The sequence below is a fragment of the Dendrobium catenatum genome, unplaced genomic scaffold, assembly GCF_001605985.2.
Source record: "Dendrobium catenatum unplaced genomic scaffold, ASM160598v2 fragScaff_scaffold_621, whole genome shotgun sequence".
Taxonomy (NCBI): Eukaryota; Viridiplantae; Streptophyta; class Magnoliopsida; order Asparagales; family Orchidaceae; genus Dendrobium; species Dendrobium catenatum.
The window spans coordinates 14,608,836-14,625,493 of record NW_021319083.1 but is presented as its reverse complement, the minus strand read 5'-3'; the positions used below and the strand labels follow the sequence as shown (position 1 = coordinate 14,625,493).

The window sequence follows — 16,658 nt, the reverse complement described above, 5'->3', positions numbered from 1 at the left end:
ATCTTACACCTCCTGCGAAGCAATGAAGCCGAACAGCAAGACGATGCCGAGGATTTCAGCCAGCGATTTTATAACCCGCTCAATATGAGCGGGTTTCTATTTCGCAAGAAACACTCCGCATAATATACTACTAATGCATCCGAGGGTTTTTCTTTTGTTCCGTTTAAAATTAACCAAACAGCCTAATTTAATAAATACATGTATTTGTTTTACTTTACCCTCCTAATTCAGGCAACCAAACAGCCCCTTAAGGAATTAAGGGACCAAAATGGTCCTTTAATATAGTTGGGGACCATTTTAATTTTTCATGAAGAGTTAGAACCATTTTGGTTCTTTCTCTATCTAAAACTATATAGATATTAGGAGTTGGCCTTTTGTTAGACATAAAGTTATATTTTAAAATTGAACTAAGGTTCATAATAGAAATTGAACCTAATCTTCAAGTATAAATTATTGAATCTGAACATAAGCTTATCGTATGAACGGAATCTATCCCTGAAGCAACCATACTTGCCAAAATTAAAAAAACAATGGAAGAATCTGATGATTTAACTCCTTGTGAAGCTTCTAAGTAATTATCTCTATAGATCAATATAAAATTGATTATTTTTTGGTTCAAGGTTTCTTGATTCATATATCCATAAAAATAATCATTTGCATATATAATGCAATAAAAAAAGATCGCAAAAATACAAATAAACTAGGTCTTTCTTCCAAAATACCATAAAATGACAAAATACAAATAACACCAAAAGAAGCTTGTATCATAAAATATTTCAACACCATACAACTCTCATAAAACTTAAACTTATCATAAAAATACCACCTAAAATAGCATTTCCTTAAGAAGAAATATACAAAAGAGGTGGACACTTGCGGAGAGAAGAATTAGATAAGAAGCCCGAGACGAAATCGTAGATAGGGGAAGAGAAATGGAACAAGCCCGCAAGCTTTTCCAAGAAGAAACCCGTAGGTTTTTTGCTCCAAAAATTCTTCACATAACTCTCTCCTTTAAAACTACAAAACATCACATATTTATAGGTGAAAAGAGGCAGACAAACAGCCCCTAATAACTCCAGTCAATCCAATCAGGAAAGGGGAAACAGAAGGTCAGCAGGCAGCCTGAAACAACAGCCGAACCAACCCAAAAATGGGAGCCAAAAGACCAACAGGTGCTGCCTGGAACAACAGCCAAAGGGACCACCTAGGGGAGAGGAACGGGCAACCATAACCAGCCACGGGACAGGAAAAGCCACGGGACAGAAGCCATCAGAGGAACCGAAAGGACAGCAGAGAGGGGGGGAATGAACCTGATTAACTCCAATTTATGAGCTGCAAAAGAAGCTGCAGCTCAACATTAATGAGCTGGAGCATAACAGCTCCGAACAAAACAGCAAAACCGAACAACCAAACCCAAACCAAAAAGCCAACATCAGCCCAAAACTTAGGCACATAAATTGCCCCCCCCCCCCCTACATCAATATATCCATAAAAATAATAATATGAAAAAAATCAAATTGCAACAATATTTCAAAAGATTTATTAATAACACTCCGCCTTGAATTTTTATTTCATAAAGAAAACCCAAGCCCAGCAAGTATGATTCTTGATGAAGGAAATAAACTATCTAGCTCCAAAGACATCTTTAACTCAAAATAATCCTCATCCATCATTGTGGACTTAGCAAAAGGTTGAGAAGGTCTGTAGAATTGACTAGGTGAATAGAGAAGAAATTAATTTTTCAATCAACCCGTTATTTAAACTAGCACCTTACTTGAAGGATAATTCTTTAAAAGGTAGAACCCTAAACACATCTCTGTAGAGTCAATCGTCTTCCTCAAGTTTTAAGTTCTAAAACGTCAATTATATAAGGAATTTTTACCTCCTATCATATGATCTGACACTCCAGAGTCTACTATCCCAGTTAGTTCTCTTCTTGTTTGCAATTATTGCATTTGAAAATTTATCTTTTTGAGCAACTAAACATATTTCGGTGACATTTTTTAGAATAAACTTCTATTGGAAGAATAATTGGTTGTCTTTTATTTGTCATTGTTGCTTATTCTCTTTAGAATTTTCCACTCCAAGTATTTCATCATGGATTTTCTATGTTTTGGATTAAATTTTCTATCATAGAGTTGATTTAAGACATTGGAGTAGCTAGCTTTGTAATAGTTACCACCACCTTTCTACAATGATCATTTACATATATTTTCACCACTGTAGAGGGACGAAGAGTGGCGTTAGTGTGACTTGGAGGAGAGACTCCATATCGAATGTCCCATTTGCCTCACAATAAGTAGAAGCTTAACGTCTCTGGCACCACCTTGAAAATTAAAAAGAGAAGAGAAGGGAGTAGAAAATGAGAGCTAGTTCTGTGTAAAAAAAAAAGATTTGTATATGAGTAAGTAGAAAAAGCTATCAAGGAAATAAATCTAAAAATCATTTTTAATTCTGGAATCAAGAATTAACTACATAAAAATACAATATTGTTGTCCACAACTCATTGGATTGTTATAGATGGAAAGTTGTTGATTACATCTTGCTAGGATGTTCTAGATAGAAAGATGTTGTCTAGAAATTGTTAGGTTGTTGTAGATGGAAAAGTGCTGACTAATGATTCAAGATTATTTACAATCTTAAGAGTGCCATTATGCAACTTTAAAGGCAAAATTAACAAAAAAGAATTAAGACAACTAAAGAAGATATGTCACCAAAAGAAATATGCGCATGTACTCGAAGTACCAATGTACCATAAAAAAGAATCTATAGCACATCTGCAGCAATAAATACAAAAAGCTTCAAGTACGAGCATGTTTAATCTATCATATAACTTTTTTAGCAGTATTCGGAAGCATATAATAGATAACCAACAATATATCAAGATCCAGCTGATTCTGCTGATGGAACTTAGAATTAAAGAGGTAACAGTCCATGTTTTCCAGATAATAGATGAAAAATATTCAATTGCTTCTGCGACACAAACAGTATAAAACAATATGAAAAATTATACCCCGTCCAATCAAAATGAGGACACTGAGGTGTCCGGATTTGGCCTTTCTTTAAACAATATAGCCAATTCTTTTGCAACTCTTCAGAATGATTAAAAGCCTCGTCATTTTTTAGCTTCACATGGACTGATTTATGAGAACTCCATGCTGCTTTGAAGCAATCCTGAGAACTGCACAAAAAATGCACTCTTAACTTTAAAAATAAGATAGTATTCTATCTCACTAATTAGAAATGTGAACCAACAGGTTTAGTCAAACAGGGAGGATAATGCAGCAAATAGAATTCAAAAGCCAAAAAGGATCAAAGGTGCATGCAACATTCTAATCCTTCTTTCAGCAATGTACAAGGCACTAAGATACAGAAGAAAATGAGAATGGTTAATGGAAGGGTTAATGGTACAATAACAAACAACAACATCAAGCCTTTATCCCACTACGTCAGGTAAGCTACATGAATCTTTTTTCTCCATTGTGGCCTGTTAAGAGTCAAATTCTCGTTTAAAGCTATAGAGGAAGAAAGGTAAACGGAAGAAAGGACAAAAAGAAGAGAAGTTTGATTTCAACTCTATGGGATTGTATTGAGGTATTTCCTCTTGGAAATAATGAAAAGCAAATATGCAAGTGTGAAAAGTTGGTTCAATCTATATCGTGACAACAAGTTTGGCACCAGTAATTTGGAACGCCAATTACAAACTCGAAGAAGAGACATACACGTGAGATAGAGTAGCTTATTTTACAAACTAACTCTAGTTTGTCTATTTCTATGTTTGACACAAATTTTGACTATTAAGAGTTCCATGATTTATTTACAACTTGCATTAATACATGATTTACCTTTTCAATGTGTTTACTAGGTTAGTTTTAAAGCACAATTACTTTATTTGCATAGTGATTTGCAGCTTGTAATGGTTGCAAAAAGATGCATACCAGAGAGAAGGGCCAAATTCAAGCAACGCTAACTAAAAAAATTAATAGAGTTTGTTTAACATCTGATTTGTTAAGAACGACATTAAACTTTTTAGCATGTGATGATAATTTGATAAGTAATTTGATCTGTTTCTAGAATTTAATGATTTGTGTTATACTTACAAGCTCATGTGTATTCTCTAGTTTCTTATTTATTGTGATTATATTATTTGTGACAAAAGGTTCTAAAAGATGGTGGTGTAAAATAGAAATCAATAACTAAGGAGGTTAGTTTCTTCTAAATGAAGTTGTTATCGTGATATAATCAAACCTCATCTTAAATGTAGTTACTTTCAATAGCAAATCAAAGAGGAGAAAGAGGTTGAAAAAAAAAGGACAATAACAAGATTCTCTATTTTTTTAGCATGTTGGTTAATGCTCTGTTTTTTATTTATCTTATGTTTTTATTTTCTTACTCTATTTTGAAGAAGGAAAATGTCAGTATGACAGAAAATATGTTAAAGTTTACTCCTCGTTTAGAAAAAAAATCCTCCCAGAAGTTCATTTTGCTCAATTTAGCCTTTATCATTATAATAAACATTTTAAAATTTGATGCAGCTGTTCTTTTTCCTTATGTTTTCCGCAACTCTTCTTAGTTTACTGTAAAATGAATTTAGCATTTATTCAAGATTCCACGGGCCACTCCTATAAGCTATACTGAAAATGGGCATTCATCCTTGCTGTAGCAGCTGCAAAAACTGTTACAGGAGAGATGTATAAGAAGAAGATAAGCCCATTACATTTGCAGCTAATTTGGTCACTTATAAGTACGGTTAGAAGCACTAGTGATTCCTTTTTTAATCAGTTCACTGCTACTGATCATTTAAAGGTTGATGATATCATCATACAATGCTTTTTGTCAACTTGGCATGCTTTATTTTAGTAGATATCCAATATAGCTAAAGTTTCAAGATAAACTACATAAACATTACTGTGATAAATCAGATGCATAAAAAAAACAAACAATTTAAGCGTGCATATTATTTAGGCTAAACAGGTCATTTCAGGTTACACGGATTGTGTTGGCTTAAAGGTAAAATCTATCCCATATAAGATATAAGTTAAATGCCTGAGAATCAGGTTAGTAGAGCTAGGGTCAAACATTTCAACCTATTTATTATTCAGGTTGGGTTGAGGTCAAGGAAACTTGGGTTGTGTCAAATTCCGCCTAAATCTAAACTCGACCCACAAACCCAATATACACATAAATACAAAGTTTACTTTACTCTAGGTATTTTAATATTAAAACTATTGAACATACTCTAAAATTAAGTCAAATAATATGTTTTGAATTTTAGGCACTTTTAAGATGTACTACAAAAATCACAAATCTTCCTACAATTGGAGACACCGTAAAAAAACATTTCATGCAATTGCTAATCATCAATTTGAAATATTGTTTATATTCAGCTCTTGTTTGACTCGATAATAAATGAGTGAAACAAAACAATGTTTTTATCTGGACAGTCCATTTAAGATTATTCATATTTGACATAATACTTAATTAATCAAACCAAACAAAACTTGAGCTCGTTAAGATTGGGCTTTCTAAATCAACAAAATTAATTAAGCAAATTAAGGATTAATTATTCATAAAAATTATTTGAAGATCAATATATTAATAAGATATTCTTAAGTTATTGAAATTTTCCACATATTAACTAAATAAAAAAAGTAATTGTAGGATTAGTTACTGTTAATTTTTTACAAAACTAAAGTGCTATAATTAATTATTTCAATTATGGATCAAAGAATCTAATTAATGCATTATTAATTAAATGAGCATTTTGTGAAAATTTTCATAAATCAATTAACTAAAAATGTAATTGTATAGCCATTAATATTAAATGATTAAGAAGTGCCCTAATAAATGATTTTTATTATAGATTAGTTAAGCTAACAAATTCATTATTAATAATTACATAATAAGTGATTATATTTAAAAATGTATTTATACTCTAAAATAGTACCCTAATTAATTGTGTATTACACAATGATTAAGGGATTAAATTAGTAAGCATTGGTTAATGCTTAGGGTATCAAACATTATTTTTGTAAATTAGGGATTAATTAAGACAAATATTTACAACTAACTATTGAAACAATATATTACTCTAGTCAGCCATCAATTAATTAATAGATTAATCATGGTTAACGATGTATGAAAAAATAACTATGGTATTAAAATGGTTTGATTAATAAAGCGAATAATTCTCTGCTTAATAATCATGGCAAAAATATGCTAACCAGTCATGCATTAATTAATTAACAAACTAATCTGTTTAAATAACTTATAAATAATAAATAATATATTAAACTATTGTTACATGAATTTAGAATAATGTACTTTTTGGTCGTCTAACTAACACAAATTAGTAACAGCAGCATGTTGTTTTATCAAATAACCGTTCGCTTTATATGATAGCAAGTATTAGCATAATATAAAACAACATAGCATAGCACAAACAGAGCCAAGTCTTAAAAGGTCGGATCCGCTTGGAGCAGTTGATTTTAAAACCAATTTTCCTTCAATTATTATACAGCATATTCTATGAAAAAAAATACATAAAATCATGAACACTAATACAAACATTTAGATTTATTAGTCTTCAAATTGATCACCATAGTTAAGCGCTCATAGAAATATCCATCTAATTTAGAATAACAATGTCAGAATATAAATAGAGAGAGATAGTGTGTGCGCGCGTGTGAAGATGCATTTGGTGAACTGAAAAGAGAGAGTATGCAACATACCAAAATGCAGCACCTTCACGAGGTAGCTTTAGTTCGACGCATTTCGGACATCTGCACAAAACCACATACAAATTGAAGTAATTAAACCTCCATCATCTGTAGCTTCTCGCATCTTTATAAGGAAGAAGAAATAACTACAATTACAAAGCAAAATATGTCTTAAAAAGTAGAAAGGTTAATTGAATTAAGAGAAAGCAAATAAATATTTAAAGAACCAGAAATTTATAGCAGATTATTCATTAAATAATGTTTACTAGTTACTTTACTTGCACGCCTTGTTTAATCAAATCCTCAACTAGATCCCTGCCAACCAAGATGTCACTAATAAACATTTTTATTCTTCATAACTAGGCTTGGAGCATTTAGGAAATGCATGCAAGTCGGTTCTACTATATTTCAACTTGTTGTTTTTACAATCTTCATAACTACAAAATAATTGCTGAAATAAAATCCTTCCTAAATCAGATATCTAACTATGGAGGATACTCAACGTGTTTCTAGAAGGCTTCCCACGGATCTATCTTGGTAGTCGTTAGATCTATGAGAGAACTGAGGGCTGAGATTTAATACTCACCCTCAAGCTGGAGAATACAGATTTATCATTCCCGGCTTGTAAATCATTTTGAGAAGGATAGAGTTGTCCAATCCCTTGGTGAGGAAATCTGCAAGTTGATCTTTAGATGACACATTGTTGATACATATGAGATCAATGTCTAACTTTTCTTTAATAAAGTATATGTCTACTTCTATGTGCTTGGTCTGTCATGCTGGACTGGATTGTGGACTATGTTGATTGTTGATTTGTTGTCATAATGTAGCTTCATGGGATCTTACCACTTAATCTTTAGGCCTTCTAAAATTATTTTAATCCAGAGTAACTCACACATTCCCAAGGTTATAGCTCTATATTATGCCTCTGCATTTGATCTTGCCACCACATTTTGTTTCTTGCTTCTCCATGAAACTAGGTTCCCTCCAATAAATGTGTAGTATCCGGAGGTAGATCTTTTGTTATCGGTGATCCTGCATTATCAGTGTCAGTGTATACTTCTAAAGTCATTCCTTGATCTCTTCTAAAGAGAATCCCTTTCCCTGGGTTTTCCTTGAGGTAGTGTAGTATTCTATTTACTGCTTACTTGTGTGTTTGTTTTGGGTTTTGCATAAACTGATTGACCATACTTACAGCAAATGTTATATATGGTCTAGTATGAGAAAGGTAGATCAATTTTTCCACTAATCTCTGGTAAGAACCTTTGTCTACATCTCGATTTCTTTAGCTTTCCCCAGTTTGAGATTTGGTTCTATGCGAGTTGGTGATGGCTTGCTGCTAGTTTTCCTGTCTCCTTTAAAAGATTTTAATGTATTTTTGTTGTGAGATGAAAATTCCCTTATTGGAGTGAGCTACTTCAATTCCAAGGAAGTATTTTAGCCTACCAAGTTCTTTGATATCAAATTCCTTGATAAGATTTTTCCTTAAGACTTTCTTTTTCTTTTTAATTATTCCCAATTAAAATAATATCATCCACATAGACCAGTAGTATGGTAACTCCTGAGTCTGAGTGTTTAAAAAATAATGTATGATCCACTTGACTTTGTTAATACCCATTAAGAAGCATAAATTTTGAGAATCTTCCGAATCAGACCCTTGGTGATTGTTTAAGTCCATATAGTCTTTTTAATCTGCACACCTTGCTACCTCCAGATTTTTTCTTAAACCCTGGTGGCATTTTCATAAATATTTTTTCTTCCAGATCCTCATACAGGAATGCATTTTTCATATCCAATTGTTCCACATACCAGTTGTACTTGGCTGCTAGTGAGAGTAGTATTCTGACAGTGTTCATCTTGGCTACCGATGCAAAGGTTTTTTGTTAGTCAGTGTCATATGTCTGAGTGTACCCTTTTACCACTAGGCTTGTCTTGTATCTTTCCAGTGTGTCATCATCTTTGTATTTTACAGAGAACATCCATTTGCAGCCGATCGATTTTTTTTCTATTGGTAAATTGATGATCTCCCATGTATTATTCTTTTATAGAGCTTGCATTTCATCTTTCATGACATTTTTCCAATTTTCATCAGATAAGACCTCAAAAATATCCTTAGGAATATGGATATCTTCTAGTGTTATAAGGAAATTTTTGTATGAGGATGATAAGTTGTTGAAGGATATAGAGTTAGTTATAGGGTATAAGGGAGCTGATGAGCTTACCTTACTTCCAGGTGATGGTTCGGATTCTTAGATCTGCTTTGGAGCACAACTCGAGCTTGTACGACTGGAGTAAACCTTTCCAAATCTAATGACAGCTTTGTCATTTGTTTCTCTGTCCTGGATTTCAAGTGGATTGGTTTGAGGTGGAGGAATGTCAAGAGGTGCTAATTCATTTTTCTCATCTTCCTCAAGTTCAATCTCCCCCTGAAGATGAGGTTTTGAAAAATAGGAATTTTATTCATCAAAGTTAACATCAATAGAGACAAGGATTTTTCTAAAATGGTTTTTCTTGTGGGTGGATGATAACACTTGTATCCTTTTTGGGTAGGAGAATAGCCAACAAAGATGCATTTGAGTGCTCATGGATCTAGTTTTCCTCTATCTTAGCTGTGAATATAAAAATAAGCAGTGCACCCAAAGATTCTGGGTGTAAGATTATTATGGGTTCAAAACTTGTGGTAAAATGAGGACAAAATCTCCATTGGAGTTTTGAGTCCTAGGGCTTTTGAAGGTAGTCGATTTATGAGATAAGTTGCGGTTAGTAGAGCTTCCCCCCAATAAGATTTGGGTGTATTGTAGTGGAATAATAAAGCTCGAGTGGATGCTAGAAGGTAATCATTTTTTCTCTGTAACCACATTTTGTTATGGGGTGTGAACACAGAAGGACTCATGGATGATCCATCACTTTTGAAGTAGGAGGAAAGGGTTTAAATAAAATAGTCTTTAGCATTATCGGAGCAAATTCTCCTTATTTTTACCTCAAATTGATTTTTGATCATGGTATAAAAAATATGAAGAATGATGTTAACATCGGATTTATTTTTGAGGTGATAGATCCAAAAGACTCTAGTACAATCATCAGTGAATGATACAAACCAGCGTGCCTCAGAGATATTCAGGATTTTTTAGGGTCCCCACATATCACTGTGAATAGCATAGAAAGGAGTATCACATCTCTCATTTTTATTTGGAAGAAATTTCTTTTATGTTTAGCTAACTCACAGGTTTAACGATGAAAATATTTATATTCTAATTTCTGAAAAAAGTTGTGGATACATATATCTTAAGACATCAAAAGATGAGTGTCCTAAACTATAAAAATGAAGCCAAGTAATGAAATTATTATCAACTAGGGATAACATTAAGCAGCTATTTTTATATTGGTTTAGTTCTTCTAGGTAGTATAATCTAGCTTTCTCCTTAGCACGTCCAATCTTCTTCCTCGATATCTGGTCCTGAAAAAAGCAATAAATAGGATTAAATAAAGCTTGACAATTATGGTCATTCGTACGTTTTTTGTATTGATATTAGGTTTGTGGATAATTGAGGTACATAGAGCAGATTTTTTAGGGTGAGTGAGGGAGATAATGTTATATCTCCCTGGTTTGCTACCGTGATAAGAGAACCATCAGGAGTGATGATTTTCTTGTAGCTTGGGCAAGGAGTATAGTTGATGAAGTGGGTAGGTGAGTGTGTCATGTGATATATGGCTCCAGAGTCAATGATCCATAATTCCTTTAAATAATTTTAGAGGCACTTAAACTAATAGAAATCAAAAACTTACCTGAGAGTGCAAGTGAAGAAGATGCATTTGATTTTTCAAGAGATATCAAGAGTCGTTTCAATTTATCAATATCTTCTTTATTGAATTCTCCAATGTTGGACTGTGATTATGGGTTAGGCTGACTTATAGTGTTGTTGGCCTGTGATGTGCTCCTTATTTCAATTTTTTGATTCCACTCCTTATTGGGGGGTTTTTCATGTATTTTTCAAAATGTTTCCTTTGTGTGTCTTGACTTCTTACAATAACTGCACCAAAGTAAGTCTTTGTCTTTGAATTTTGAGAAATTTTTACCTTTCTCCTTCCATAACGATTCTTTGTTCATCATCATTGCTGAACTTTCGACAATTTTTAGTTCTAACATCACTCATCATCGGCTTTCTTCTACGCGGATGAGAGAAATGATTTTGTTAAGTGATCCGTCTCCTCTTTGCTGAGGATCTGGACTCTAAATTGATAAGATTCTACATTTAGTCCCGTAAGAAAATCATAAACTCTATCTTTTTCAATAAAATTCTTTAGGATCGTAGCATCTTCCGGACATCTGGTTTTTATGCATCTATAGTGATCAAGTTTTTGCTATAGATTTTGTAGAAGGATGACATACTCTGTCACGGTCTTGCTCTCCTTGCTTTGTGCTTCCAACTTTAATTTTAATTTCAAATATTTGAGCTGCATCCTGAGCTTTGAAAAAGGTCTGTCTAGCAGCATCTCATATGTCCTTCACAGTGTAAAGGAAAATGAATGTATCGCTAATTTCTGGAGTCATGGAATTCAACAACCATGACATAATCATGGAGTCTGCTTCATCACATGCCCAAAAATTAGGATCTCCTTCTTTTGGTCCTCCTCTGAGGAGGTGGTGTATTTTTCCTTTCCCCTTCAAGTAGGTCTTCACAAATTGAGACCACTTTAGTTTAGGTAGTTCTTCCCATTTAGGCGATAGGAAGGTTGCATGCTTTAGAGGTCATCTCGTCCATGATGCACCATAGACTCGTCAATTTGGTCAATGCTTTGGGAGGAATTAATTTCGAGTCTAGTTTTAAAGGCTCGTATAGAGCAACACGGTGCGGGCTTCTTCCGCACGGATCGATCCGTGGCTAGGGCAAGGTCTTCCGCACGTGTCAGTTGCTCCCACCTTTGTCTCGGGAACGTCAAGAGTCAGCATTGGCAAGGATCCATCCCCCTTCTGGTGATTTTCGTTTGCGGCAACTTCCGACAACCATCTGGAATCGGGCCTTGTAGCGTCGGCTTTCTTCTTCCTTTTTCCTTCTTCGGCTTCCTACGATCTTTCTTCCACGGAAATGAAGGTCATTGGCTCTACCACGGAAATGAAGGCCGTTGGCTCTAATACCATGTTAAAACTAGGAATTTGAGAGGAAAAAAGCTTACTTTATTATACAATATAATCCCTATTTATATATCTATACAAGAGGTCTAATGAAGAACCAAATAACTACAGAATAATTGTTGAAATAAAATACTTCCTAAATCAGATGTCTAGCTATGGAAGGTGCTCAATGTGTTTCTAGAAGGCTCCCATGGATCTATCTTTGTAGTCGTTGGAACTATGAGGGAATTGAGGGCTGAGATTTAACACAATACATAATGGGAAAGTCTTGAAAACTATCCTAATTTAATCTTCCTCAAGGAGAAATTTCATAAAAAAGTGATAACTATCAATAAGACCCATAGTAAATAAAAAAAGAGTATATTAATCTCTTACATTCTAGGTCTCTCAAGAAAATAAAGTCCGAATTAGTGCAAAGTAAGAAGGTTTAGCTAACGGCAACACCTCATCCTCAACAAGCAAAATAGCCAGTTAACTAAAAGATGAAGGTATGTTGATGACAAAAGAAGGAGAAGGTTTTTTATTTCTGTGAGTCTCTAGAAATATATTAGGCTGGCCCATAGGATAAGAATCTAACTTCTGTCCACAAGGCAAGTTATGGAAAGATTGGTATCATTACAAATATTCTAATTTCCATTTTGTTACTAGTATGCCATTTTTCAGTATTTTGTATGGACCTTTACTAAGGCAGATTATTGGGTGGATTTACAGCAACATCACTTCTATTTAGGTTAAGAAATAAACAAATTACCATATAGTAATTCAAGAAAAATAATAGATGTCGACCAAAAAAAATGAAATTTAATACCAATTCATCTATTAAAAAAAATTAATTGGCAATAGGTAAATCAACATACTGAAGGTGAGCAGGCTTGCCACAACGGGCACAGGAAACAGTTGATTCAGCTTGTGTGACGGAGTCACCATCCATCAAAACCCTCAAACTGCATCAAAGAATTTGTGCGGCATGACTAAAATATACGCTGCTAAAAATATTACCAAAGTTATATATTGCCAAAGAGTTTTAAAGCAAAGAATCGCTGCTTTATCAAGCAATCCAATATTCATTTGGCAAAAATATCAAGGCTAAACTATAGTTATCAACGAAATCAAACGAGCAGCTTTAAAATAAACAGAGCATCTCCGTCATGCCTAATATTTTCCATGGCCAATAACAATAATATCTTGGAGTAGAACCATATAGAAGCAGCTTTTGCAACACAACCTAGCGTTTTAATATGGGCTTACAAATAGATACGAAATAAGCATAAGCTCGGGAAAAAGAGGAGATTTGGAAATATGTTTAGCAAAAATTAGGACAATAATGGGCAAGCATGCCTCGAAAACCAAGGAACGAGATTTCACTTGAATCCCTGGGCAAGGGAACCACTGCTGTTCGCTTTCTTATTCGATAACCGCGAAAGAATAGTCGCAGAGAAAAGGATCGAAAACCTAGGGTTTCGCAGATGCTGGGGACAGGAGAAGAGAGAAGCAGCGAGTAGCGTTTCGAGTTCCAGTTAACATAATAAGATACGGAAATCTTCGTAGAAGTTCTTGGATTGTCCTTTATAGGAGAGAGAAAAAACTTAAATTTATATGTTAAATAATATTAAAAATTAAAGAAACATATTCTATATTTTATTTAATAGAAGGATATGCATAAAAGTTTCATTTAAAATAAAATACATATGTTATATTAATATTTCATTGTATATGAGGGAAGATTATTCGGTTTTCCTACTTCGATTTTCTTTGTTGTCGTCGTCATCATATATTTATCAGAGTTTCTTCGTTATATATTGATATTCTTTTTTATCTTTTTCAAAAAAAATTCTCGTAGCATGAAATAGGTTATTATAAATGATAACTAATGAGAAGCTAAATAAAGTATCAAATAGTTTGCTTTGATATCTATTGAAATATATGTGTGAACTATGATTGAATCATGATCAAACATGATTCAAGTCATCAAAGCCTATTTTGTTCAATTTTCATTTTTTTAATTATTTAAGCAATTAGGTATGATCAAGTCTTAACTTGGTTGTTATTTTAATTTGGTCTATATTATGTGCGATCAAGCCTTCAAATATAATTCAAGTATATATTGAATATATTCAATTATAGTTCAATCTTTTTTCGATCCACATTTGCATATAATCTGATTAGTTCAATCTATGTTCGAATAACAGTGAAGTTATATGTTGACAAAACTATTTTCTTTAGATAAATCAAACATCAACATTCTTATATTGTATGAAAAAAATGAAAAAAAAAAAAAAATCATGTAATCTAGTTGGATATGGGATGCACACTATCCAGAATCGTTATTAATACTTGTTTAATTTTGATTTGATTGATGATTATAACTTATAAGTTTTAGATCCGTCAAAGTGGTTTAATTGAAAATAGTTTAAGTACATTTTAGTTTCAGTAGAATTAATAGTATTTGGAGAAGTGATTTTTATATAAAAATTCATTGGGATTATGGTATCTCCTATAGAGAGAGTGCAGTTTAGGGTTCGTCACGTAGTATGGAGTATATAGGTAGTCCTCGCCGTTTACGAATAGCATTTTATGCATTCTCTTGTTTTTGGGAGTAATAAGAGAGATGTTAGGGATGTTGCGCGCTAGTTGATGTTGCCCTGTAGTCCCTGGCACCACACTGTGAGGTGAGATGTTATGGGAGATATACCTAATAAAAATATGAGCCCACAATCAGCCTTTGGAATAGGTGGGGTGCATTTACTGTGGCAAACTTGAGTTCAATAATGATATATATATTATAGTGGTTATTTATAATGTTTACTGAGATATTAAATAGGTTATTATTAGTATGGTGCATACTACTGGTACAAGTTGTATAAGGTGTGGATAAAATATTCTTTGTGGAAGTAGTATAATTAGTGGTATAAGGTTAACTTGGTTATTTGTGGGACAGTTCGACTGAAGGTGGGCCGAATATAGGTGTATATGGTTCAATATATTAGTAGAGGTATTTATCTTATACATTGTACGAATCGATTGTGAGGTTTGAGATATATTAATATGAAATCTTATATAGTATGCAATTTTATAGATCGTAGGACTTGAGGGGACCTAGCAACAATTGCACATTGCAAAGAAAAATTAATAGTTTGATGTTCGAAGTCATATATGCATTAATAATGTTATCATTATAGGTCTTTATCAATTACTTTTCTAGAGTGTTTACACTATGGTTCCATGCTCTCTCATTCATGTGCATGATGAATTATATCAGATTAAAGTTTCTAAGAGTGGGAAGTTCATGAAAAGTATCACTTGTCTTACAAGGCGATGACGGTGACCTAGGTCCCGGTAGTAGCGTTGGTGTATGCTGTGTGTGCGTCGTGTGTGTAATGTTTATGTATTGTATATAACTTGTATGTCCTCGAGCCCTGGTAGGTACGGTAGGTAGGTCTTCCTAAAGGGCACACGGGAGGAGGGACTGGAAGGTCACCTAACGGCGAGGTGGGTAAGTTTTTTGGGTAAGGGTAGGTGGTTAGGACTGCGTAAGAGGACTAAGTCAGATCTATATGAGATTGAACTCACTTTAATCCACTATAGTAGTGGATTGAGAATATAATGACCGTCATCCACGAAAGTGAGACGAAGAACGAGAAGCTAGGCTGGAGAAGGGGTTCAGGAGAGTAAGGAGTAGGGTAATACCCATTAATTTCATTCATCATATACCAAGGTATACCCGTAAGTGTTACCAATCACTTTTCTAATCCATTGGGATTACATAAACTGGATAACAAAGGTTCAGGGTATTCATAATTATGGCTCACAGAAATCCTCCTCTAAACCTGAGCTAAAGGCTTTGTAAATAATCGGAGGATCGGACGTACGAGTTTCAATCACAGGACGCAGTGTTCGAGGTCGGGCTCATGTTTACACGGCTTCACAAATAAGCCGTGAGACCTGTATCTATGTAATGAACCGACAGTTCAACAGGTCGAAATCAATCGAACCGGGCTTTGGTCCAATTTAGGCAATATCGGACAGCAACCTATCGTTTTATTTTCTTTCTAGCCTTTACATATGAAAATATACTCAACATAATATTTTAGTCTTGAGTGAGCCTATATTTAAATCAGTTATTTATTATAATGAAGTTTTTAAGTGCTGATACTATAAGTGGATGTCTCTTATAAATTACAGTATTTTTATTACAGTAAGTAGTGGAATTAGTGATAAAGTAGTTAGGTAGGGCTAAATGTGATGACAATAACCATTAACAATCATCCTCCTTCATGATGTTAGGGACATAATGAAAAAGTTATCAGTGATGCTATAGTATGTTAGTAGCTTAATGTGAGTTTGTGGCTTTTTAATTGTGCCCATGAATAGTTGGGGTGTTGTGGATCACGACTAAAACTTAGGTGGTTGGGTTCACCTAGCAGAGCTATATTTGGGTCTGGTTGGGCAGGGACGAGAGATTTTTTTAATTTGTATTATCAGGATAAATGTTATGACATTCTAACTTATTATAATATATATTAAGACAGTAAAGTTAAATTAAATATAGGAATGGATGAAGTATTTACCATTAAATATTATTCTTAATTACATAGGACTTTGTTAATTAGATATATGAGAATTTATATAATTGAAATTAAAATTTTTAATATTGTTATAGATAGATATTAGTAGATGGTAGTAAGGTCATTTATTATTACTATATATTATAAAAATAACCTTAAAAGGTTTAAATTAGTATTTAAAATTATTAGATATGATTGCATTAGAGTATAATATAGTAATTAAAGCTAGTATATTTAATG

At 33.4% G+C, this 16,658-nt stretch overlaps 1 protein-coding gene across 3 annotated transcripts in view; it reads right to left on the bottom strand.

Moving 5' to 3' along the window:
- The window catches only part of LOC110093856 (methionine aminopeptidase 1A), a 49,002-nt gene extending 35,603 nt beyond the window's left edge, over positions 1–13,399 (bottom strand). Inside the window, exons 1-4 of one of the 3 annotated variants that reach the window (XM_020818879.2) lie at positions 13,306–13,399; positions 12,711–12,797; positions 6,732–6,782; positions 3,014–3,181 (exon numbers count right to left, since the gene is read on the bottom strand). In XM_020818879.2, coding sequence (XP_020674538.1) covers positions 3,014–3,181; positions 6,732–6,782; positions 12,711–12,784 — 293 coding nt within the window. In that variant the 5' untranslated portion in view covers positions 12,785–12,797; positions 13,306–13,399. Of the gene's footprint in view, positions 1–3,013; positions 3,182–6,731; positions 6,783–12,710; positions 12,798–13,191 lie in introns of all 3 variants that reach the window. The other 2 variants (XM_020818876.2, XM_020818878.2) reach the window with 2 other exon arrangements.
- Positions 13,400–16,658: the final 3,259 nt, after the last annotated feature.